Source organism: Gopherus flavomarginatus, chromosome 3, assembly GCF_025201925.1.
Source record: "Gopherus flavomarginatus isolate rGopFla2 chromosome 3, rGopFla2.mat.asm, whole genome shotgun sequence".
NCBI lineage: Eukaryota > Metazoa > Chordata > Testudines > Testudinidae > Gopherus > Gopherus flavomarginatus.
The window spans coordinates 197,438,327-197,464,496 of NC_066619.1; the positions used below are offsets into that span (position 1 = coordinate 197,438,327).

General features: G+C 40.3%; 1 protein-coding gene across 6 annotated transcripts in view; it reads right to left on the bottom strand.

The window, feature by feature from the left end:
* OTUD4 (OTU deubiquitinase 4) overlaps positions 1–26,170 on the bottom strand; it is a 50,710-nt gene that overhangs the window by 14,198 nt on the left and 10,342 nt on the right. For 4 of the 6 annotated variants that reach the window (XM_050946238.1, XM_050946234.1, XM_050946236.1 and 1 more), the window contains 14 exons: positions 24,454–24,500; positions 17,621–17,693; positions 16,884–16,965; positions 15,759–15,894; positions 14,152–14,209; positions 13,654–13,768; positions 13,309–13,373; positions 10,984–11,084; positions 9,043–9,167; positions 8,783–8,951; positions 3,881–4,043; positions 2,152–2,269; positions 701–756; positions 27–110 (listed from right to left, as the gene is read on the bottom strand). In XM_050946238.1, the coding sequence (XP_050802195.1) occupies positions 27–110; positions 701–756; positions 2,152–2,269; positions 3,881–4,043; positions 8,783–8,951; positions 9,043–9,167; positions 10,984–11,084; positions 13,309–13,373; positions 13,654–13,768; positions 14,152–14,209; positions 15,759–15,894; positions 16,884–16,965; positions 17,621–17,693; positions 24,454–24,500 (1,392 nt within the window). Of the gene's footprint in view, positions 1–26; positions 111–700; positions 757–2,151; positions 2,270–3,880; positions 4,044–8,782; positions 8,952–9,042; positions 9,168–10,983; positions 11,085–13,308; positions 13,374–13,653; positions 13,769–14,151; positions 14,210–15,758; positions 15,895–16,883; positions 16,966–17,620; positions 17,694–24,453; positions 24,501–26,170 lie in introns of those variants that run through there. The other 2 variants (XM_050946240.1, XM_050946239.1) reach the window with 2 other exon arrangements.

The window sequence follows — 26,170 nt, forward strand, 5'->3', positions numbered from 1 at the left end:
CCAAAGGTTAAACAAACATTTCTTACTTGTTCAGCAGGAGACTGAGATTGTGTCTTTTCTTGTTTCGAAGGAGATGAAGCTTGTGGATACTTGTCATCTCCACCATTCTTCTATTACAAAGTTCAAATGGAGAGTCAGTGCTATTCTATTTATTTTTTTCCCGACAAAAATGGCCATTAAAGATATTAAGCACTCAACACTGTGTTAAAGGTGGGCTGGCCATCAAATGAATGTTTGTCAGATTGCTACTATGGCAAGCCTAAAGTGATGCCTGTTGATGATCTGTTGGCAGCAGGTATCACAGGAGAACCTCTAGATCCTAACCCATGCAGACTCAAACCTGTCAAGTACAATCACTAGAGGGGAACAGAGACCCACACTGCGAACACATGGGGTACACTAGCAAATAGAGATCCAAGTTCAGAAGCACTCTTAATAGCCCAAGTTGTGGAATTTACATTGCAGAGAGAGACACTACATAAACAGACATTTAAAGGTTCTGAGGAAGGTCAAAAATAAGACAAGTCTCCCTCCTACAATAATCTACAAAAAGTACTAAAGCAGCAGCAGTAGCCTTGGCTCTGAAGACAGCTACCTCTCTGTTAGCTACCTTATGCTGTGCTGCTTACTGCATATACAGAAGGGAGGGAGACAGGGTGAGAGAGGGAGAAAGAATTGGTTTGTCTTTTCTTAAAATTACCTCAGATGAATTTGACTCAAACTTCTGACTGAAGTGGACCTGCCTGGAATTTGAATCTGTAATATCAAAAAATATAACATTGTAAATGAAGCATCAAAGTATTTATAATAGTCACAACTTCAGCCAATATAACAAGTTGTCTTTCCAGAGTTAAATCTTCAGATTTATCATGACCTTTCTACTTCAACTCAATTACACATTACTTCAAAATAGCATAAACGTGGAAAGCAGAATAAGTCGAAATAAGTTGGGCTGGCCGGAAAACAAAATCTGTGTTTCACAAACATTTTCAAGGTTTCAGAATTTGCTTTCATTCTGCACTGGGATGAAAGCAAGACCTTATAAAAATTTTCACATAAAAAGAGAGAGACCAACTCAGCTTAGAAAAGCCAATAGTCCAGTGGTTAGGTCACTCACCTTGGATGTGGGAGACCTAAGTTGAGGTCCCTGCTCTGCCTGATGCAGGGACTTCAAAAAATGTGAATCAGATGTAGGCACTTCAATGCCTATTTGTCTTTATCAGAGCAGAGGAGAAAAGGGGACAGAGGTGAAAAGAGGCAAAAATAGGTACATGCGGAAGGACAGATCCTTGAAGGCGAGACCAAGGAGCTTCAACATGATGCAATAAAGAAGGGGGAAGCAGGGAAAAGATTCACATAGAACAAGACTGACAGGCCAGAAAGCAGATTAGCAGATGCATTTTGTGTTGACTCAACAATTGCCTGTTCTCCCACTATGCAACTGCAACCTTCTTCCCCATCGCCACCACAAAATGAGCCCCACCAGAAGTAGGAGAGCTTAGTTATCCTATCTTTCCTCCAGGAGTTACCTGACAAATATGCAAAGCATTGTGAGGAATATGGGAGAAGGAAATCTCACACCGCTCACCTTCTCCAGCACTACTGAATTGCAAACATACTTTTAAATTAAATCTCTAACTCGCACATTTTTCTTCCAGTTTCTTTCTCTGCCCTTACAATTTTATTAGATAAAATCACTTTAGGCACTAACCCCTTCTACTTGCTTTGTCTTAGATGAACCCTCTTTCCACTTGAGCAAGTATCTCTAGCATTTCTCCATCAGTAGTTTCTGCAATGCTAATCTGGCACTAATTTCAGTATGAGCCGGCACCTAATTACTTTAATGTGGATCAGAATACCTAGCTTTTCAGCATTTAGCTCCCGTTGTGTGCCCTCCCACATAATTTGAAAATTCCTATAAAGTTGTTTGACCCAAAGACCACACCCACAAATCAAAAAACCAAGCGCTGTCTCCACAAAGCATACAACTACATTGCACTTGACCACTGTCACAAAAAATTACCCTCATGTACCCTGTCAGATGCATAAATCCACATATAGGCACATACCCAGCTTTGAAAATCCCAGACTTGGTTACTTAATATAAAAGCTAACAATGTTTAGTCCAGAAAACATTCTCTTTTACACTACCTTTATCCTTTCGCTCTTCCATATTTGCCTTCCCCCTGCTGTTTCTTTTCTCAGTAACAACTCGGAGCTTTACACAAGTATCAGCAGTCTGCGTAGCAGCCTGACAAACTAAATGGTTCTAAAGAAATTGAGAGAAGCAAAATTCAGCATTTCATATAAAAAGGCTTAGCCATAGGAATGTATAAAACAATGTGCCGTCATCTAAAATTATCACACTTGGCCTCCATGAATGCAAGCTTATTTTCAGCAGGAGGCAGAGGAAAGAATTCTAATCTCAAATTTTCTACCCACCCAATCCACTGTTGCATTCTGAGGGTGGGGCTCACCTTTGAGTCAAGAGCTCAGGTTATTAGGCTACATGGACAAACCTTGGAGTTTTATTCCACTTCTAGAATCTATAAATTCTTCCATTTTAAATTCCTAATATTCCTCCATATTTGAGCAGGAGCATCACAGCATTTGCCACACTGCAACAAGATGGTGGTCTCTTCCAGTCTAGTTCTGCTCTTTATTCACCAGGAGATTCCAGAAAGCTCTCCTGGGCCTGATTCTCTTCTCATAAATAAATGATGGAAGTGAGGAATAACACCACTGAAAAGTTTAAGATAAGCAGAAATAGGCCCTCTGCCTGGAAATTGTCATCCCCAAAAAGCAAGACACTCAAGGTCTCTCTCAAATCCCATTACCCTCACAATCTAACACCTATTAGTATTTCAGCCTGTCTTCTCTACTTCTGTTTTCTGCAGGACTGAAATACAAAAAAACCAAACTACAAAGACTGATTATGTGAAGACAACAGCTTCTTATCCAGCAGATCTGTTCCCTGTATGTATTGAGTTATATCTGCTTACTTTAAAAAGCAAAGTATGTTTTTTATACTCCTGTTAGTTCAGCAGAGGCAACAAGCTACTGGAGATGAAGCTGAATTCCATCCTGACTCATGCATCAACAGAAGGGACAACCAAATTTCAAATGAAGGACTAAAATCCACACTCAGTTTAACCTATTCAACTCCTCTGAAGATAACTGAGTTCCATGTAAGTAAGAACAGAATTCAACCTAAGGAATCTTCATTACTCATGACGATTCATAAACAAGTTAGAGCCCTGCTTGATTTTCAGATCCCAGCTTCAGTTTGCAGAATTGGCAGTTAGGAAAGCCATTGTTTTACTTCTTAGTAAACTGATTTCACTTGGACAAATTGAGACAGTCTTATAACCCACACTGATATTTTTATAGTCAGAGTAGAACTATAACTCAGAACAAATCCTGCTCCCACCTCTGTCAGAGGGCCCACAACAGCAGAACTAGAATAGTTCTACACAAAGGAAAGGCAGGATTTGGGTAAATTGTACAGGGGATGTACAAATTCCTTGCATGAAACCAAGCTGAGCCTAAAGGATCTGCTGGAACATGGTCCATTTCTACATGGATGGAGCAAGGAGCTCTCTGGCTTCAGTGACCACTCTAGTCATTACATCCCAAAGCTTATATCTGTAATTCTCTAAGGAAAACTGCTAAGTGTCTTGATCTATAATATACAGTTCTATATATTGCACTTATTTAACTTAATACAGAAGAAATGCAAGACAAGACATTTAACTTTTCAACGGCAATAAGAAAAGTTCACAAGTGCAGAGAACTAAATTTCAAATTAATAATTCACTGGCAGGTTGTAAATCCTACACTAAAAATACCTTATTACCTACAATTACTGAAGCATACATACAGAAAGAGCAGGAAAAGCTTGTTCATCCCTTTGCTGAATCTCATAAAGTGAGCGAGATTCTTCTATGGCCTGCTTCTCTCTGCGTTCCTCTGGGGACAGGCCAAAGTAGTAACAATCTCTGCTAATGTAGTCCAGATCTTCAGCTCTCTCCCTGTCTGGTTTTCTGTAGGGGAAGAAGACCAAAAAATCGTCAAAAGAAATAGTTAAATGGATACCAAGTGTGAGAGTTCAGCTACCCCAGAATTACAATTGGGGAAAGCTGAGAGAATACAACATACTGTACTAGCTATTCAGGTCCCATGAAGCCTATAGTGAAATAATAACTGCAAATATCAGGATTAAGAGGGGGGAAAAAAAGTGTGTTCCATCTACAACATATTCCATTTTAGTTTCTTCCTAAGTGGTACTAAAACAGAAGTTTGGATCATGTCCATTTTCTCCTATAATTTATAAAGTGTTCTCCCTTTGTTATTTCAGATGGTATTATGCATCCTAACATAGGGCAAATATATACATTCAAGTGCTAATACATGCATTTCAATAAAAGAATACATGTTTTTCTTCTTAATGCTCTTAAATTTATTTTACGTTATTCTGAACTTCTGATGAAGCCATATAAACAAAATATACCCCATCTCTCCATGAAATGCCAGACAGTAAAAGACAAAGTACTCTTAAAACACATAAAAACCCTCACAACTTTGCTTTCTTGACTAAGTCTTCCAAAGTTTCCATAGTCACTGCGACACGACAGCAAACAACGGCCAAGAACATGTGATTTGTTGGTGCCTCAAGACAATGGCAAATTCACAGGAGAATGCAGAATGTTTATCTGAGAACCCCTACAATTTCAGAGACACTGTAGAGCAGGGGGTTCTCAACTCCTCTCTTTCTGAGGTCCCTCAAACATGCTATAAAAACTTCATGGCTCACCTGTGCCACAATAACTGATTTTCTGCATGTAAAAGGCAGGTCCAGCGTTAGGAGGTAGCAAGCAGGGCAGTTGCCCAGGGCCCCATGCTACAGGGGGCACTGTGAAGCTAAGTTGCTCAGGGCTCCAGGCTTCAGCCCCAATGGCAGGGCCTGGGGCCCCCGGCTTCAGCCCCAGCAAGTCTTAACACTGGTCCTGCTTGGCAGACCTCCTGAAACCTACCCCAGGCCCCTGGTTGAGAACCACTGCTGTAGAGGATGCTTTGGCTCTTTCTTGTAGTGGTTCTGCACTTATACTGGGATAGATATTACTCAATTATTATTGTGCAACACGTGGAAGTTAAGTGACTAGTGAACAGCTCTGTAAACCTGTTCTTGGCTAAAAACTTGAATACTCCATAAAATATAAATGTTGTGATGATCTATGATTGAATATGACCATTTATATCATTGATTTTACCAATTGTTATATAATAGCTACAAGTCTTGTACAACATATGTCATGTAAGGTGTCAGTGGAAAAATTATGATTTTCTAATTATGATTATTCTATTTATATGCCTGTTTCATTTTCATAACTGAAGTTATGAATATTGGCTACATACAGGCATCATACACATGTGCTGTAATCCTGGGTAACACCCACCAGGTAAAATTTACATTAAGGCCATGTATTGATGGCCCATCAAGGACACTTAGCTCTCCCTATGGGCCACAGAAGAAACTCTTTTTGCCCAGATAGCTTTTCCTGTGGATGCCTCAGCAAGAATATGGGCAATGGCTGCCCCTCTGAGTCAAAGCATATAAGGACATGTGATATGCTCATGTAACTCTGGACTCCATCTTGGGGCAGTAACTTTCTATATGCAGGGGCTGTGGGCTTTGTTTGGGACAGTACATTTCCAAGCACATGCCAGAGGATACAGAAGACCCCTGAGATATCTCCATTTTGCCTCTTTCCTGCCCTGATTCTCTGAGGATTTACAACTAAAAGGAGCATTTTGAACTATGGACTGAGGACCGTCTAATCTTTTGAAAGTGATCAGAGAGACTTTACAAGCCAGCAGTCTATTTAATCACTGTTACAAACCTGATATAAGGATTTTGCAGTTATTTGTATGTATATGATTAACAATTTTTAACTCTTTTTTCTTTTATTATTAAACCTTTAGTTTTTAGTTACTAAAGGATTGGCCTCAGCATGATTATTGGATAAAATCTGGGTTATAGACTCATAGCCTTTAAGGTCAGAAGGGACCATTATGATCATCTAGTCTGACCTCCTGCACAATGCAGGCCACAGAACCTTACCCATCCACTTCTATAACAAACCCCTAACCTATGTCTGAGTTATTGAAGTCCTGAAATTGTGGTTTGAAGACCTCAAGCTGCAGAGAATCCTCCAGCAAGTGACCCATGCCCCATGCTGCAGAGGAAGGCGAAAAACCTCCAGGACCTCTGCCAATCTGCCCTGGAGGAAAATTCCTTCCCAATCTCAAATATGGCGATAAGTTAAACCCCGAGCATGTGAGCAAGACTCACCAGCCAGCACCCAGGAAAGAATTCCGTGTAGTAACTCAGATCCCAACCTAACATCCCATCACAGACCATTAGGCATACTTACCTGCTGATAATCAAAGATCAATTGCCAAAATTAATTGCCAAAATTAGGCTATGCCATCATACCATCCCCTCCATAAACTTATCAAGCTTAGTCTTGAAGCCAGATATGTCTTTTGCCCCCACTACTCCCCTTGGAAGGCTGTTCCAGAACTTCACTCCTTAATGTTAGAAACCTTCATCTAATTTCAAGTCTAAACTTTCTAGTGTCCAGTTTATATCCATTTGTTCCTGTGTCCACATTGGTACTAAGCTTAAATAATTCCTCTCCCTCCCTAATATTAATCCCTCTGATATATTTATAAAGAGCAATCATATCCCCCCTCAATTTTCTTTTGGTTAGGCTAAACAAGCCAAGCTCTTTGAGTCTCCTTTCATAAGACAGGTTTTCCATTCCTCAGATCATCCTAGTAGCCCGTCTCTGAACCTGTTCCAGTTTGAATTCATCCTTCTTAAACATGGGAGACCAGAACTGCACACATTATATATTGACGTGGCTATGTGGCTGATCTCTCGGGATTAGAAGAACCCTATGTTTGATTAAATTGGTTTTCAGTAAGCACTGAGAGTCCAGAGTACTATTCAGAAACAATATAGACAAATGCAGAATATTTTCTAAAAAGATTATTTTATCCTTTGCACTTTTTGAATTCACCAAGTGAAACTGCTATTTAATTACAAACTAAAATCTGCGTGTCTTGTCTCTGGATAACATCTGAAAACAGTCGTCCTAACCCAAGAGAAATTATCTGCCAAGTACCTAAATCTATAGCTATAGCGTGATTTTAGACATGTGCTGTCAAAAACAAAAGCAGATCTGGGGTTAGTACATGTGCTCCTCCACACAGTAGCAAAATCAAAAGACTAGGACAGCAAACAATACACAAGGAACTGAAAACTATTTATGTAAATGCCATTAAACATTTTATTACTGTTTCTAAAGTGACTACCAGTATTAGTATCTGTACCTATCCATACACATATCCCTACCTCTATGATGGAGATGAACTTTATACTTAAGGATTCTCTTTTGAGAGTTCTATTTCTTCTCTTCCCTAATGGCTACAATGGAAACTTAAATGGCTTTCTCAAGGCAATCTTTAGCTATAAAATAAATAAATAAAATCATGACACAACAATGACTTTTGCTGCCATCACATTGTTTGTGTGTTATATCTTCCCCTACCTTGTGTCAATCTTGTCCTATTTAGATTGTAAGCTCTTCGGGGCAGGAACAGTCTACTGCTCTGTGTTTGTACAGCATCTAGCACAATGGAACCCCACGCTTGGTTGGCCCTTATGCACAACCGTAAAACTAATAATAAAAATAATAATAAAAGTGCCAGCAAAAACAAAAACAAACACAGAACACTAGCATCCTCTTGAATTCTTTGCCTTAATAAACACAGGTTCCATGCAATGGGTTCTGAAACTGACGCACTATATTCCCTACCCAGCCCATGGTCCACCAACGGCAGCCACTTTAGGCTATCAGCTCCCGGCCATCACCTCTAATATGGTGGGAGACCCACATCTCATTTCCCCTTGACCAGAGATTTTAAGGCTACGCAGCTCCCTGCCTTATACTGTGATGCCTCCAGCAAGCCAGTTAGCCTAAAAAAGCCAGCACCTGTGCTCTGCTTTCTCTCTGAGGGCTATGACCAGTATATTGCCTGCAGTTTAAGATACCACACTGCTTCTCCTAAGCAAGAAAATTTATTCTTAAGGTAAAAGCATTACAGAGAAAACAATAAAAGAGCCTGCACACCTGCTAAAACGCTTACCAGACATCAACCCCAGCTCCAACACAGGGATCTGGTTGGTTTTAGTCCTTCAAAACCCACAACTGGATTTTCCCCATGATTACAAGTCCATCTATTTTAGATCCAGAAACAGATCCCAGACTGGGAAGATCAGCCATTTATTTACGCAGCTCAGGCCTTTGATCTTAGCCTTCTGTAGCAGGTAATCAGCAGATAACCACCCTCTCCTCAGGAAGTAACTTCAAAAGGCTACGTTTTTGCATAACCAGAGTTGGGGAATTTGTATTAACCTCTCCTTAGGGATTCCCCAGAAAATCCACTTAACACTTATTGTCCCAAAGTCCATACTTGCCTGGCACAATTTCAGTATAGTTTGTTGAACTCCCAAGTCTCACATCTCCCCTCTAAAGAGGTTACATACAATTTCAGCCCACACTAATAAATAAACTTAATACAGTAAGGTCTTTCAAGGATATTGCCATATCTGTCACACTTGATACTGACCATCAGCTGGGATGCACCAGAAACAAGCCTTTGAGTTGTAAATGGCCAAGACCCAAGATAACGAATATCTTATTTCTCATTTTACCTTACAGACTGGGAGGGATTCCTGCCTGGAGTTTTGTGCTCAGTAGATGTCTGCTGAGACTGTGAGAACTGATGCTGTCTGGTTCCCACAGCATACTGTTGTCGAGGAGGTAGCACTGACTGGGTTTTTATTGGCTTGCTTTGACTCTTTGGCCCTCTGCAGTCTGCTTCTGTGACACAGATGCAGAAACATTTCATAAGATTTTTCCTCACAATTACTAGAGACAACGTTTTTGCAATTAAAAGTTGGAAAAATCCTACCAGGCTGAACATTTTGCCCACATGCTGTAGAGAACTTTTTTATCTTCTTCCCTGACACAGTATTCCAGCCCTCTATAGGAGATGCCTGTGGAAGTGGTTTAAGGCTTTTCAGTGAGACAGCATGCCTGCACAACAGAAGGAGAAAAAATATAAAGAGTCTATAGATTGGACTGGGGTTTGTATAATTAACACCAAAATGTTTACTGTGACAGAAGGCTCTTTTCTGTTTCTGGGAGAATTACATTCAAGTTTTCTTTGCTCTTGTGTTTAACATGTTGCATGAGCTTAACCAGGACAGTAAAAAAAAATTTAAAGGTCTTATGGTTTTGAGTTCTCAAACAGAAATAAGATTCTAAACTTAAAACAGTTTTCAACAATTTGTACAGAGAACACACTATTTTAACTCATAACAATGCTATTTTGTAATGAAAATAACCCAAAAACAAGTTTCATTAAAATTAGATAGATGGAAGGGAGACTAGCTTATCGGTTTTTACATATAAAATAGATATTTTAACATCCTGACACAAAAGACAAGGCAGAGGGATGGTAAGAACATTCTATTATTGAGACCAGCATCTATGTCCACCTTTTCTCCCTTGACTGAGTAGTCATTTTAAAGAAAATATCAAGTCAAAACAGACAACTTATCAGCACTTTCTAAAGCTTTGTGGACAAACACATACACAAGTCCTTGATTTGGAAACTACAGGGCTTTTCCATTTTAATCTTTACAGAATGTCACAGAGCAGCACATTGAGCAGATAAATTCACCAGGAACATGGCGACAGATTTAGGGACATAGCCAGGGATATAAACTAACTTTAAATTACTGAGCATTGATTGCTTTTATCTAGGCAGGCAGCATGAACTCAAAGTGGCATTTGAATTATCTGATATGAAGATATTCAGTTTGGTGGGGGGTGGATGACTTACTGGTTTAAACTTGAACTGTAACTGAATGTTACTCCATGCACCTATTAAAGGTAGTTCTAATATAACTATAGCAAATTTGTAAAAATAAAATACAATTTTGCAAGATGACACCTCAGTTGCCAAGTGTCTTACTCCTTCCTTCCCAATGCTATGACTGGAGAATGTGTTCCCCGTCTGGATTCTTCTCTTCAAACCTTAGTATTGGAGAAATTTCCCTCAACAACTCTCCTCAACCCCTTATCATGTGATCAGGAGTTATTCTTTGAAAGAGTGAGGAAGAAGCTACAGCACCTGCAATACGATCTAAGGGAGATGGCTCAGATAACTGAGCCATTATGTTGCCATGATATCTGGGGATAAAGACATGAGTATTAATTCAATCAACACACAGCTCTTTCTGTATGAAATCAGGCAGACTAAAGAGTTAATTGGTGATTACATAAATCTGCTATTCTCCTTCACAATGCTTTTAACATAAAAAGTTAGCCACAGTTCTACCATCCAATTATAGAAGCATTACCAGTAATTCCCTAGTGGGACAATATCATGCTGTCTAGGTTTGGAGTTTGTACAGAAAATGCTCTAATTTGAGTTTACTAAAGAATAAATATACTAGGGCTGTTGAGTAATCACAGTTAACTCATGCGATGAACTCAACAAAATTAATTGTGATTAATCGCACTGTTCAACAATTTTTTTAACCACACAATTCGTTTTTTTAAATTGTTTGATAGTCCTAAAATATACCATAATTTACAAAGGTACACAGCTGCAAGATGTTTTTATGCTGTATGTAGATATGGTTGGGGAGTAAGTTCACCCTTTTAGAATAGCAACTTAACTGTTGTTCAGACAGTTTCAGTTGCTGTTGAAATGCAACCAGTCCTTTATCTGAAGTAGTGCTATGGCAAAATGATCAAGCAGATGGTGTCAAACACTAAAAAGGGGGGAAGCTGCATTAATAAAGTCCTATATGACAAACATATACATGAAAAGTTTACTTACTTTTCTCCAAGCTCTTCTACAAAAACAATAACTGGGCCATTCTCAGAGCGAACCTCTTGGATATGGGCATTATAAAATTTCCCATTGTGGTCTAAGCGCACCTGTGGAAAAATTATAAGGAAAAAGACGTTGTGAGTATTACACAAAGAACACTCAAAGGGAAGACAGATTTTTTATCCCAGTTCCCTAAGTGGTCCCCTCAAGGACTGCACGCACAACCCTAGGTTTAGCAGGCTAATGCTCAAACCACTAAGCTATCCCTCCCTCTAAGTAGTGCTATGGCAAAATGGAGGGAGGGATAGCTCCATGGTTTGAGACTTGGCTGTTAAACCCAGGGTTGTGAGCTCAATCCTTGAGGGGGCCACTTAGGGATCTGGGGCAAAATCAGTACTTGGTCCTGCTAGCGAAGGCAGGGGGCTGGACTCAATGACCTTTCGAGGTCCCTTCCAGTTCTATGAGATAAGTATATCTCCATATATTTTTCATTTTTTTTTTTTTTAAAAAGGGAAGATTTAACCCTTGAACACCCCCAGCAATGTAAGCAACTGCCCCCTTGGCAATAACAGAAGTCCTGGGAGACATCAAGAAATGTTGCTTCCATGATGGTGTTAAAAATAATCAAAGGTTAAACTTTAACCTCTACTATTTATTTGAATGACTCTATACAAAAACAAACAAAAAATCCCCAACAGCATTACTCTATGCAGTGTTGGAGAAATCACAGCCTTCAAACCAACCTGGAATAACACTTAAAAGCAAGTAATGCATTAGAGAACAGGATAGCAACATACTACTTTGAAAAGTATGCTCAGCTTGGTTAAAATTCTAACATAGAACATTTTTTGACACAGATGGGACTTTATTATTGTAGTCTCACTAGGGATATTAATACCAGTCCTTTCAAAAGTTTACTTCCTGAAACAATCATTTTGTCGGTGTTTTTATTTTTTTAAATAAAAACATACATACTTCATTCTTTTGTAAAAAAAAGAGTCATGATAATGATTAACTCTGTTTTCTGCAGAAAAATGTTTACATTCCTAAGGTTAAGGAACAATAAAATGTTTATAGACATTTTATACGCTGAGGCTACTCATCACACTAGTCACGTATGTTTCACTGTTTATCCTTATCCAGTTCTCCCCATCCCACATTTTGTTGGGTTTTTTGGTTTGGTTTTTAAATGCAGCTATCATTATCCTACCATATACAGAGATTGTAAAATCCCAGGAGCATGGAGAATCTGTGTGTGTGTCCATGTGAAGTGCCTATCACAATGGGGCCCTGGATCCCAAATGGTCCCATACAATAGAATGCTGGATGCATAATGAAAATACGGTTAAGTAATACTATTTTTCTCCACTTTGTTTTATGGCAACATTTATTGTTTTTAAGCATTCAATCACTATTTTTTCTCATCAACAAATTAAGAAGTACAGCTGTCACTTTTCCCCTTTCCAATAGATTCATAGACTTAAGGTCAGAAGGGACCATTATGGTCATCTAGTCTGACCTCCTGCACAATGCAGGCCATAGAATCTCACCCACTCACTCCTGTAACAAACCCCTAACCTATGTCTGAGTTACTGAAGTCCTCAAATCGTGGTTTAAAGACCTCAAGGTGCAGATAATAACGTGATGCCTGGATATTAAAACAGTTAGTACAGAATATAATAAAAAAACAGAAGATGAACAAACTTTCCATTACTTGCAACAGAGTCCACAGGACATGGTTAGGAACACTGCTTATAGCAAAATCTCCATCTTTTTAACTGCTTCAGCGTCTTCTTCCTGTTTCACTGTGGATACCCCCAGCATTCTTGCCCAAAAGAACAATACTTTATTCCTAGCTAGAAACTGATTTTTTTTTTAAATAAACCACCTTATTCTACAATAAATGGCCTAAAAATAACTAATAAAATTAAGACTGGGTGCAAAAGTTTGAGAGACAGGCACAAGTGTTAGTTTTTGGATGCGGACTCAGGTCCTGAGCCTTCAAACACTTATGCATGTGATTCAGTTTAAGCACATCAGCTGTCCTACTGAATGTAACTTGGGACGTTAAGCACGAGTGTCCACAGGACTGGGGCCTTTTGCATAATAAATTTTATCACACTTTATGCTCCCCAAGCATATCCTACTGCATCTTTTATTGGAAGAGTTTCCAACTCAGGGTATTCACATAATAAATGAGCATATGCATTTAAATATAAGCAAAAAGAAATAAATAGAAAATATTAACAATGCAGTTAAACCAAAAGCCAAGGAAAAAATTGGTCTCCAGGACACAAGGCATAGAAGTTACTATTTCAACCAACTACTTACTTTACATTTATCTCCAACTGAATACTGCATGCCAGCAGCAATGGAAAAATCCCGCTTTTGCTGATCTGTAAACAACATCAGTATATATCAGTCAGATTACAAGAATTTTCCACCTTTTATAAAAAATAGTTTAGGCACTGCAACAAAGAACACTCTAATTTAATTTAATTTTTGTCCTATTAGTATCTTGGGACTGAAATAACTATTTAGGCCCTGAATCTGCAAGCTGACACGTGAGCAGATCCCTGCACCTGCTCATAGCATTTTTGGGACTTCATAGGGCCCACCCTTTTAGATCAGCTTGACAGAGAGGGGCTCTGGATGGGGTCTTAAATACTAACTTACCCTGTTTTGACTGTAGCCAAACTTCATATTCAACATTTCTGTAAACTGATGGATTGAGTGACTGAAGTACTTTTCTAGGCAAAAATGAGGTGGGATTTCCATTGTTCTTAAGGTGCTGTACAAAACAGAACCAAGTAGCAAGTGACCAAATGCATACAGATTTACAGCCACTCATTTAGTATCATATTACTCACATAAGTGTCAAACTGGAATGTAAAGCAGTTAGATTCTTATAAAGGCATTAACAGCTATGAAAGTTTAATTCAAGGGAATTTCCTTTCAACATACAGCAACAAAGCTAGACAGTAAGCAACAGTAAGAATGGTCCCAACCCCAGAGATTTCTAATGCAAATTTGAATATAACTTTAAGAACTATATAGTTCTCTTAATGTACCATATTTAAAAATGAAGAAACTCAAGTTACTGGAGAAACATTAACCTTTGTAAAATACAGCCAAGTACAACTACATAGGAAAGAAGTGTTAATGTAAAAGTACCTTATTGCCAGAAAGAGACTTAAATCCATTCATATCATTAACTGCAGCAGTTTTACTTCTGTAAAGAAGAAGATGCTTTAAATGACATAGTTGAAATTAAGATTCATAAACTGGCCAGAAATACCGTCCACAGTGTACACAAGAATTAGCCCTAACCTTCATAATGAAGTTAAAAAATTCCATGCTGTATGCAATGATGAATATATTGTTCTTAGAGGCATAATTATGAAGTTTCCCAACATAAAAGTTATTCTTGTTATATTAAAAAATAAAATTCAGTAAACACTGTACAGTTCCAAATTAGATTTAGCAACTCACCCAGTAAAAATTTGAAACAGGAAATATAAGTCCTTTAGATGAGACTTTAGCAATCAGGCCTGAGAGAAAACCACCCAACTCAACTGAAGAAACAAATGAAGCCATTTAATCAACTCATATTTATTACCTAGCCTGAGTCTGGTCATTCTCATTTTCCCTCATTTTCTACACCTGCTGCTATTGGAAAGTTTGCTTCCCATGAACAGAGAGGAAAAAACATCATTTGTTTCTAAGAGCAGCTGAAGGAGCTCTTCTGCATTTGAACAGTTTACTGCTTTCTTCACTACATAATAGCAGTTATGGCAAAATTTCTATAAAATTAAATTCACTCTTCCTCAAAAAATATATAAAACTCCCTCCAGATAAATTAACACACACTAAACTCAACCTTTCCCTAAAAACAAGAAAAATAATTTTAAAATAGTGCTTAATGAAAGCAGCAAAATGTATGTAACTTGTGTTGAGACAGGAGTAAGGTTACATGCACTAGCCTTCTCTCATTGGAAATGAGTTTGGTGGTCTCAATCTAGTCAAATGACTATATGCCCTCTCAGTTACAAAAATGCCTTATTTAGCATCATATGCTCATAAGGATCCAAAAACTGATACACTGCAAAAGCCATGCAGCCAGGGGCTCCCTCAATTGCCCTGGGACCCCCTCCCAGTGGGCAGTCCACAGAGAAGGAAGCAGCACAAGTTGAAGCAGATTCTTGTCTAAATTCTGCTCTCAGTTACCCCAGTGTAAATCAGGAGTAATTTGTCTGTAGTCTATGGATATACTCACTATTTACACACATTTAAACAAGATCAGAATTTGACCTTCTTTCTGTAGTTACTTCCAGCAGCTTCCTCCAATGATTTTCAGCATGAGGAGAATCCAACAGAGCCAGCCCCAATACCTCATTACATTCCCTCCCTCATGTATGGAGCTGGAACACTGTCAAATTCCCCATAGAGCGGCTTCTGCAGTTTGACAGGAAGAGGGGGCATGTAGCAGTGATAGACCTTCCTCTACTACAGGTGATCCAAACCTGGAATGCAGGCAAAACCACCCCTCTGACTGCAGAAGGCATCACAAAATCCTAGATAAGATCTAGTAAACAGTACAAAATTTCATACTTTCATGAGCATTACAATTCACCCTTGACCTTTTTTCTCCCTCTGGAAAGTAAACTATTTTTAAAATGACACAGTATTTTGCTCCTTGCCAGGAGCTCTACTGACTGACTATCTAATCACTGTGAATTGCTCAACCATAATTTAATAATTAATTTTAAAATATCCCTTACTTGCAGTTGTCGTCTTCTGAATCTGAATCAGACACTTCACTGCTACCATTATTTTCCTCTGTCACACCTAGTTCCACTAGGATTTTATTCACATCAGTACATAACACTTTTTCATACAGCAATTCATAAAGAAGAGCTGGGGGGAAAATCAGTTAGGATTTAATGACTGCAAATGAGATTTTACTCAACATTTGAGAGGTTATTTCAAATAGTGTCAAGAAAGCTTTTTGAAATGTTAGGTGAAGAAAAATGGAGTTACAGTTTACAGATTATAAACACCAGATTTTTACAAGAGCAGAGCCCTTGAAGTTCCCACCGACTTCAACTGTGGAGGCTCAGCACTACTAAAAACTAAACCCTCAGCTCTTCAGGGTAGTGACTTTAACCCCCATCGTGCAATTGGATGGGCATGCACACTGTGCTCAATTGAAGAATCAAGCCTATATCTGTAGAGTGCCTGGCACAATGGACCTCATACCTGACAGAGGTCTTTGGGCACTACCGTAATACTAATAAAAAATAAAAATCCAGTAAAAAAGACAAAAAAGTTTATTTTACTTAGGACCTAATCCTTCAATTCTCATTCATGCTCATTAACACATCTGACTTCAGGGGAAATTCAGACATGCAAGAACTCCAAGATTAACATTGTGCTCTAAACAATAAGAGAAAATTTGTCAGATATAAAACTGGCACTGTGACCAAGTGATAATGCAATTACTGTGAATTAGGAGGTTGAAGTCTCAATGATAGACTATCCAGGGCCAATAAAGAGGAACTAAGCTATCCTTTTCTATTTCTTTTGCATTTAGCTTTACAAGTGATAAATACTGTGCTCTCTTTTTCCTTTACTATACGAAATCAATTTCATCATGCCTCAAAAGAGGACAAGATCATAATCCAAATCTCTGGTCAGGATGATGCAGCCTTTGTTGACTAGTTCTACATGAGTTGAAAACCACATCACTACAATGGTAGGTTTAGGTACAACTATACTTTAAGTAAAGGAAAAGAGCTCTAGATGAAGATTTGTTAATAGTTCAAAACAAATACCAATCACTTTTTTGGGCCTTTGGCGAAACCATATACTTTACTGCAAAGCTTACCAACCAAAATAGTACTTACATTGGCACAAAGCAGCTCTTTCTGTATACTCTATAGGATAAACAATATCATAGTGATTTCCATTTGAAAAACACAGTAGTACCTAGAGAAGAGGAGAGAAAGGATATTTTAAAAAAATGATTTGTCATGTGATCATTTTATAAAGTTAACAGCATCTTTTTTTAATGCAATTCTGTGTGCCCACATACTGTGCTGCAAAATTTTCAGGGCTTCATAATCACTAGGGAGAAAAAAGATACTACAATTTTCTGTGGATATTCACTGGATCTAGTCAACCAGAAAAATTCTACTAATACAGAAAAATGTATGTAAGAGGTTTGATTTGTAGCAGATAATTTGATGTTATAAACATGTACAATACTAAGGAATTTAAGACCCCTTTTTAAATAAACCAACTACATATTAGTACCTAAGAATAGCTACTAAATATAACATACAACATATTACAATGAGTTATTTCTGTAGACGTAAGTTATTATTTTACTCTATTGTTCCATTAAATGTCCAAAACTAGCCACGCTGTTTTATGAATTTTATTGTTGTTTCATTTTTTCATTAAAATGAAAAGACTGTTGTGACATTCTCAAACTGTAACAAGTTCTAGCCTATTAAAAATATATATTACTTGTGTACTGAGTAATGAGAATTGTGATTGCCTATTTGCTTTAAGAACATTTTAATTGATAATTGCATCGTACATTGGTCATAAAAATATTTTTGTTTTGGTTTTGTTTTACCTTGTCAGGAAAGCCATTTTCAGTTACACGTGAAGGAGAAGCATTTGGTTCCTGATATATTATAAAATCCTTCCTAGAAAAAACAAGAATTCAAGTGAAAATTCAAGGACTATCTAAGCATTAAAAAAAGACTCCTTAAAAAAAAAATAAAAATAATAGTGAGTAACATTAGTATAAGCAGAACTAGTAAAAAAAAAGGGCTTATTTGCCACAGAAAATTATGATTTTCTCAGCAGAAATTCAAATACCAAAATATTCTGGAACTCCTGGTGCTGCACCTCATGGGAGCTGTAGTTTGGTTGTCTCATGCTCTTATTTTCCTCTATAGGCCAAGCTCTCCGGTTGGACTACATCTCTTATGGTGCACTTTGGTCCTTCCCACCCCGGAGAAGGAAAGCAGTGCATCATGGGGATCCTAGGCCCTGGCACATCTTGGAGAAACCCACGCCATAGAGGACAATGGGGTCATGAGGCAACTGAACTATGACTTCCATGCAGTACCACAGAAGTATTTCTAAGTCAAAATATGTCAGTTTTCAGGTTAACACACCACATACACCACGGAAACTAGGCACTAAAGAAAAAACAAAACAAAAACAAAAAACCTCAATTTTCTGCCCAAAAACAGATTCAGAAAATTTCAACCAGCCCAAAGTACAAGTGAACCTTGCAGATGAACACAATACTACTCCTCTAAAGAATTAACATGATATATAAAATCCATTATACACAGTTAACATAGAATTTCTCTGTATGAAACCAGTAAAAGTTAAACTTGAAAACATCAGACCATAAAATTCAGTGTTATAAATATCAAAGCATTAACAATTTGGACAAATGCATAAGGTAGTTTAAGTCAGGATGTTTCTCCCTTTCTCTCCCAAGTAACTATTCAAAATTCTCATAGAACTTCTCCCTCCACTAGTTTACAATGGTGAAAGTACTATAGTCAAGAAGTAAAATAAGTGTATAGCGCCTCTTAATTTTGTTTCACTTCTTATCAAATGGCTAATGAAATATGGTAACCAGTTGCAACTCATTTGTTGCTTTGCATGCAAATATTAATAATATATTAACGGGCATGGAGACTGGGCTGCTTCCTTTTTCCTATAACAGAGCTGAAGCACATTGGTGAGGCAACATGAGGAAGCTTGGACTATCCCTGCCACACTGAACTGTTGTGTAGTTAGCAGATTTCCATGTCCAAAGCTGTCAACCCCAGCGTGCTGCATGAGCACTGAGATTCATCTTTTACAGAGGTATGTGTTGCCCAGTAGATGTTGCACAAACACAGGGATGGCTTTTCAAGCAGAAATAACTTGTCCATATCACACTTAAAAGGATTCAACACAAACACACAAACAGCCTATGCCATATTATAACTTCGCATATTCCAAATCTGCATTTTAAAAAAAGTTTTTTCTTTTATTACCTTAAAAAGTAGCACATAAAATGTCATATGTGATACAAACTAACAAGAACTGGAAAATTCACAGTTAAAACCCACATGCTATCTTATTTGCCTTTTCTATTCCACAAGAGCATGAGTGAAAGAGAATATCAATCTTCACTTTTCATTTCCAAGTTATCTCTGTCATCATAATCTTAACTTTATTTAATCACTATCTTTGTATTTATTCTTTGGATAAAATTCCCACCTATTTTAATTCTTTGTTCAGTAATCACTATTGTTTTTCAATCTTCGTCTCCTAATCTAATCAGAAACACTAATAAATTCTGCAAGATTAAGTCAGTGTTCATAGGTAAATTTTTAGAGATAGAAAAATATTCTAAACACAAATCTAGAAGAAATAGTTTGGAAAGGAAAAATGTATTCTAAGGCCTTGGCTACACTGGAGAGTTGCAGCGCTGATGGTGGCTTTACAGCGCTGCAACTTACTCACCGTCCACACTTGCAAGGCACATACAGCGCTGTATCTCCCTGGATACAGCGCTGGCCGTACTCCTCCTCTGCCTGGGGAATAACGACTGCAGCGCTGGTGATGCAGCACTGCTCCGCCAGTGTGGCCACCAAACGCGCTGTTATTGGCCTCCAGAGGTATTCGGAGGTATCCCAGAATGCCTGCTCAACCACTCTGCTCATCAGTTCAAACTCTACTGCCCTGGCCTCAGGTGACTCGCCCTTTAAATGCCCCGGGAATTTTAAAAATCCCCTTCCTGTTTGCTCAGCCAGGTGTGGAGTGCAATCAGTGAATCTTTCCAGGTGACCATGCCTTCACACGCCAAACAAGCCCCAGCATGGAGCAATGGCGACTTGTTGGACCTCATGTGTTTAGGGGGAGGAAGCTATGCAGTCCCAGCTGCACTCCAGCCGTAGGAATTACGATACCTATGGGCAGATCTCAAAGGAAGGGGCCATGACCAGGATGCGGTGCAGTGCAGGATTAAAGTGAAGGAGCTGCGGAGTGCCTATTGCAAAGCCCGTGAGGGAAACCGCCGCTCTGGTGCTGCCCCCACGACTTGCCGTTTTTACAAAGAGCTGGACGCGATACTTGGGGGTGACCCCACCGCCAATCCGAGGACCACGATGGACACTTCAGAGCGGAGGGGGGGAAGGTGGAGGCGGAGGAGGAGGAGGGGGGAGAGGAGGAAACCGAGAGTGAGGGTACTGGGGTGGGGGGAGACACCCCGGAGTCCCAGGAGGCATGCAGCCAGGAGCTCTTCTCAAGCCAGGAGAAAGGCAGCCCGTCACAGCAGCCGGTACTTAGTGAAGGATAAGCAGAGAAGCGGGTTCCCGGTAAGCGGCTTTTCTTTTCAGGATGGAAATGTTTTGGGAGAGGAGGGAGGGTTAGGGCTGCATGCATGCATGTGTAGATGTGGAATAGCCCATTGATGTGGTCTATCACGTCGCGGTAATCGGCCTCGGTAATCTCTTCAAAAGTTTCAGCCAGAGCGTGGGCAATGCGCTTCCGCAAGTTTATAGGGAGAGCCACTGTGGTCCTTGTCCCAGTCAGGCTAACGCATCTGCGCTACTGTGCCGCGAAGGGTGGGGGGGACCACTGCTGCACACAAGCAAGCTGCATAGGAGCCAGGGCGGAATCCGCATTGCTGGAGAAGACCCTCCCGCTCTTCCCAGGTGACCTGCAGCAGAGAGATAACTTCCAGGATTAACTCCTGTGGAAAATGTTGGGAGAGTGTTCACTGTAGGTGCTCCCTGCAGCAGTTTGCTTTCCCCAATGCACAGAAACCCCTGCACAGCCCTGAAGCAATCAGTTCCCCTTACTCACCATTTCGGGGCTCCTGTGGGTTATGTGCGCTCTCTTTGGTATGGGAAAATTATGCTGAAGTGAAGACTGTAAACTCCTTCACTGTCTGGGAATAACTATCTGAGATATAAACAATGCTGCCTCTGTTAACTGTTGCCTTTTTTTCCTTTCCACAAGCGACCTTGAGTTCTCAGCTGCCCATGTTAACAGCAGCTCAAAGACTGCAAAACCTGTGGAGGAAGCCGCAAAAAAGCAAAGACGACCTGCTGCAAACAGTTGTGGATCACTCTGCCAAAGAGAATAAAAGACTGCAGGACTGGAGGGAGAGGGAAAGCAGGATCCACCAGAGAAACGCAGCAGCCAAGAAGAAAAGCACAAAGCAGCTGATAAGCATCCTGGCGTGCCAAGCGGACTCTATCCAGGCACTCGTAGCCATGCAGGCAGAGCACTACCACACCACCCCCACCCGTCCCAAAGCTCTTTCCCTTGAGCCCCAATGTCAGCTCTAAACACCCTTCTCCAGCATCCAGGTTCTTACCTCCACCAGCTGCCTCCAACACCTGTACATTCACCAACCAGCCCTGAGAACTACGACCCTTACCTTCTGCACTCAACCCCCATCATCATGCAGTATAGGCATCCTGAAGTGCAGCAATCATTGCACAGCACTCCAGACAGGACATATTCAAACCTGTGACTGTACAGTTCCCCACCCCACCCCCCTGTCCTTTTAGGTTCCCAAAATGTTGTGTGTCTGTCAAGAAAGTTATTTTCTTTTCAATAAATGAATTCTTGGCTTTGAAAACAGCCTTTATTAATGCAGAAAGTCAAAGATACCTTAGCCCAGGAAAGAAACAGGCACTGCAAATCAGCTTAGGAAAAACAGATTCCTACTAACATTGTAACCACTGCACTTCACTCCCGTGCAAGGCACCAAACATTACTGTTGGTTTTCAGCCTCAAATTCCTCCCTCAAGGTATCCCTGATCCTTGAAGCCCTGTGCTGGGCCTCTCTAGTAGTCCTGCTTTCTGGCTGTGCAAATTCAGCCTCCAGGCATTGAACCTCAGAGGTCCATGCCTGACTGAATGTTTCACCCTTCCCTTCACAAATATTATGGAGGGTACAGCATGCGGATATAACCGCAGGGATGCTGCTTTCCCCCCAAGTCTAGCTTCCCATACAGAGATCGCCAGCGCCCTTTTAAATGGCCAAAAGCACACTCCACAGTCATTCGGCACCGGCTCAGTCTGCAGTTGAACCAGTCCTTGCTCCTGTCAAGCTTCCCTGTAGACGGTTGCATGAGCCAAGGCATTAAGGGGTAAGTGGGGTCTCCAAGGATCACAATGGGAATTTCAACATCCCCTACTGTGATCTTCCGGTCTGGGAAAAAAGTCCCTGCCTGCAGCTTCCTGAACAGGCCAGTGTTCCGAAAGATGCGAGCATCATGCACCTTTCCAGGCCAGCCTGTGTTAATGTCAATGAAACGCCCACGGTGATCCACAAGCGCCTGGAGAACCATAGAGAAATAACCCTTTCGATTAACGTACTCGGATGCTAGGTGGGGTGGTGCCAGAATAGGAATATCCGTCCCATCTATCGCCCCTCCACAGTCAGGGAAACCCATTTGTGCAAAGCCATCCACAATGTCCTGCACATTCCCCAGAGTCACAGTTCTTCTTAGCAGGATGCGATTAATGGCCCTACAAACTTGCATCAAAACGACTCCAACAGTCGACTTTCCCACTCCAAACTGGTTTCTGACTGATCGATAACTGTCTGGAGTTGCCAGATTCCAGATTGCAATAGCCACCCGCTTCTCCACCATCAGGGTAGCTCTCAATCGCGTGTCCTTGCGCCGCAGGGTGGGGGCGAGCTCAGCACACAGTCCCATGAAAGTGGCTTTTCGCATCCGAAAGTTCTGCAGCCATTGCTCGTCATCCCAGACTTCCATGATGATGTGATCCCACCACTCAGTGCTTGTTTCCAGAGCCCAAAAGCGGCGTTCTACAGCGCTGAGCATTTCCATGAAAGCCACAAGCAATGTCGTGTTGTACGCATCAGACGACTCGCAATCATCATCAGACTCCTCATCACTTTGGAGCTTAAGGAATAGCTCAACTGCCAAACATGATGTGCTGGCGACACTCGTCAGCAAAGCCCTCAGCAGTTCGGGCTCCACTTCCCACAGAAATCGCGCTGCACAGAAACCGTTGGGAGAGTCACAATGGCGCCAAATGTGGACGGAAAAACAGAAACTGCTGGGATGCAAAGCGATGCATCACGGGGCATTGGGACAGGAAGCAGAATGACCTGCACCCTTCCGTCCCCTTCTCACAACCCACGGCACCAAAATGGGACAACGTGCTCCGTGAGATAGCTGCCCATAATGCACCACTCCCAACAGCGCTGCAAATGCTGCACATGTGGCCACACTGCAGCGCTGGTAGCTGTCAGTGTGGCCACACTCCAGCGCTGTCCCTGTACAGCTCTACGAAGACAGCTATAACTCCCAGCGCTGCAGACCTCCAAGTGTAGCCAAGGCCTAAATCTCCTTGAGTGTTAAGTTATTCTGTCTTTCAGGGGAGCCATCTTTTTTCAGGAGATCTAGAAAAAATTACCAGACACCAGCCAACAAAAGGCCAGTAACAAAGGATGCAGTGGAGCACAAACTGGTCTGGTCTTCCATTTTTTTCTTCACTAGTGCCAGGCAAGAGTAGCCGGTCATCCCTCCCTATGCCTGGAAATTTATATCTCCTCTTGCTTCCATTTCTTCTCTCAGAAAGGGGGAAGGGAAACACGATTTTTCCTCCCACCTCCTCCAGAAAGAGATGGTTTTGGTTTCCCCTCTAAACATGCCAGTGCCTCTGCTGCTGCCCCTTTCCCAGTAGGGGTGCGAAACTGAAAAGATTCTTTCATTTTTCACTCTGCAGGGAAATACAAGCACCACACTCCTCCCACCACTTGCTAATGAGAAGAGGAGTTTCCCTTATATGTTTCTGTCCTGGTGTTTGATTACCACTTGGGGTCCTGGATGCAAATATATCCTGCCTTCAAAGCAATTCATCTATTTTTATTTCACCACCAGACTTCCCCCTCCAGCTATGAGGGCTGGTAAGTGGTTCTGCCTAGAGACGCAAGTCCAGATTTAGCCCGAGTGCAAGCAAATGAAATGACTGACTTCAATGGAGTTGCACCTGTCTACACTAGGGCTAAATCTGGCCCATAACTAGCCAGCAAAAAGTAATGAAGCAACAAGACCACCAGCAGCGTGTCCTTAGAGATTATATATGACCACTTCAATCATCTTTCATCTCCAGAGCTCATGGCTCTAAAACTGAGTCTCACTGACAGCCTAAAATGCGAACTGCATAGATAGACACAAAGTAACATGCAACTTAATGCACCTAAAGCTCACCTAAGTACTTTGAAAGTAATATTTCATTGACAGTTTGGTTTTTCAACATGAATGTTCCATTATTTTAAGAGCTAATATTTCAATTAATGTTTAAATTAGCCAAATACTTCATATAAGCACCTGATTAATTGAAATAGGTTACATTTTTCCCATTATATGACTCATTAAATAGTATTCAAATTTTGCTTACTTGTACATAAGAGAAAGGGCACTTATTTCCACTTGTCCAACCCACTCCTGTATTGAAAAAGTAAAACAAAGAAATTCTTTCAAATAAACTGAAGTTTTATTGCACATTTGGATAAACAAAAAAAAAAAATCATTACCATGAGATAATACGTAACACTCTAAGCCTGGATTTCAGCCAAAGGTCTTAATTTGTGTAGTCACACTCATTTTGGAATACGGAACAGCAAAATTACAGATTTTGTAACTTGGGATAGCGTATAGAAGCGGTTTTTTAAAGTTGTTCTCTACACAAATTTAGAGAATGAATGTTCATCATGCATAAGAGAATGTAATCTGGCATCAAAATGTAATAAAAATAAAGTCGTAAAGGTACATCAACCTAGGCAAGCAGTGGGTAGAATTTTGAAAACTGACTAAAAGAAGTCTATTAGATGCTTTTGAAATTTTTACCCAATACTTTTAAACTGTCCTTGCAGTCTTAAATTAAAGTAAGAGAAACAGGCCTAAATAAGCACCCATTCTGAGAGGTGTCATACCATTATTTCTATTTCTAAATACAATGGGGAACGAAGATATTATGGCCCAGACAGTGCAAAAAATTTGCCTTTTATCCTGAAAGATCTTTTGTTTCCTAACCAATTATTACTGCCACTGAGAGGTGGGAAAGAGGACAGACAACTTATTGTATGTATCATAGCCAATTATTGCCCACTTGCTATTGCTGCATACATTCACCTGTAAGTATCACAGTGAGATAAGAATCTGCTGTCTTCCATCCTTGCCCCTTAAGTTAATCAGCAAGAAGAAAGAGTACAAGATTGAATAGGGCTTTGGAGCTGAGCCCGGAGCTGGAGCAGCTCCGGAGCAGTGGAGCTACAGGGTTTTGGCTGGAGCTGGAGCGGAGCCGGAGCATAGCTCCAAAGCCTGGCATGATTATTACCCTAAAGATAAGAAAATCATGTCCATCAGTGTTTAACTAGTAGGTTTCATTTTATTTTTCCCTGCTATGCCTTTTTTCTTTTTTTTTATAGATGTTTTAAATTCAGTATCACATGAATAGCTTAAAAAGCATAATGTAATAGGAAATCAAATAACGTCCCTTTATAAAATTTGTTCCTATCTAGTGTAACTGCAGATTCTGGGCGATTTTACCACAGCCACACGGGATGTAAAGAGGATTATTAAATTGTACTCTTCATCTACAAACCATTTGTCCATCCAGTCTGGTATCTTGTTTGCAAGCACCAAGATACTTCAGAAGAAAGTATTAAATCACCCATAATGGATAATTACACAATATTGCTGCCTATGTAGGCAGGGAAGAGTCTTTCTAACTCGGTAGTTAGGACACAATCCACGTCCCATTAAAATCAATGAAAAGACTAACATGGACTTCAGTGAGTGTTGGATCAGGCATTTAGAGGCCCACTCTCCTCCAGTACAATAGTTGACATCCCTAGTAAAATGTGTTCCTATCTAGTGTAACTGCAGCTTGTGGGTGATATTATCACAGCCACACAGGACGTAAAGAGGATTAAATTGTACTGTCCACCTACAATCCCCTCTACAGCATCCCTGGACCTTGGGTCCATGTGCAAGAGGGACAGTAGATTCTGTGCAGCCATTACTTCCCTGCCACCAAATAACTGGAGAGGGGGCACATTTTGACTTCAGTAAGTTACCAACTGCCACAATTCCCCACTCAATGCAAGAGGAAA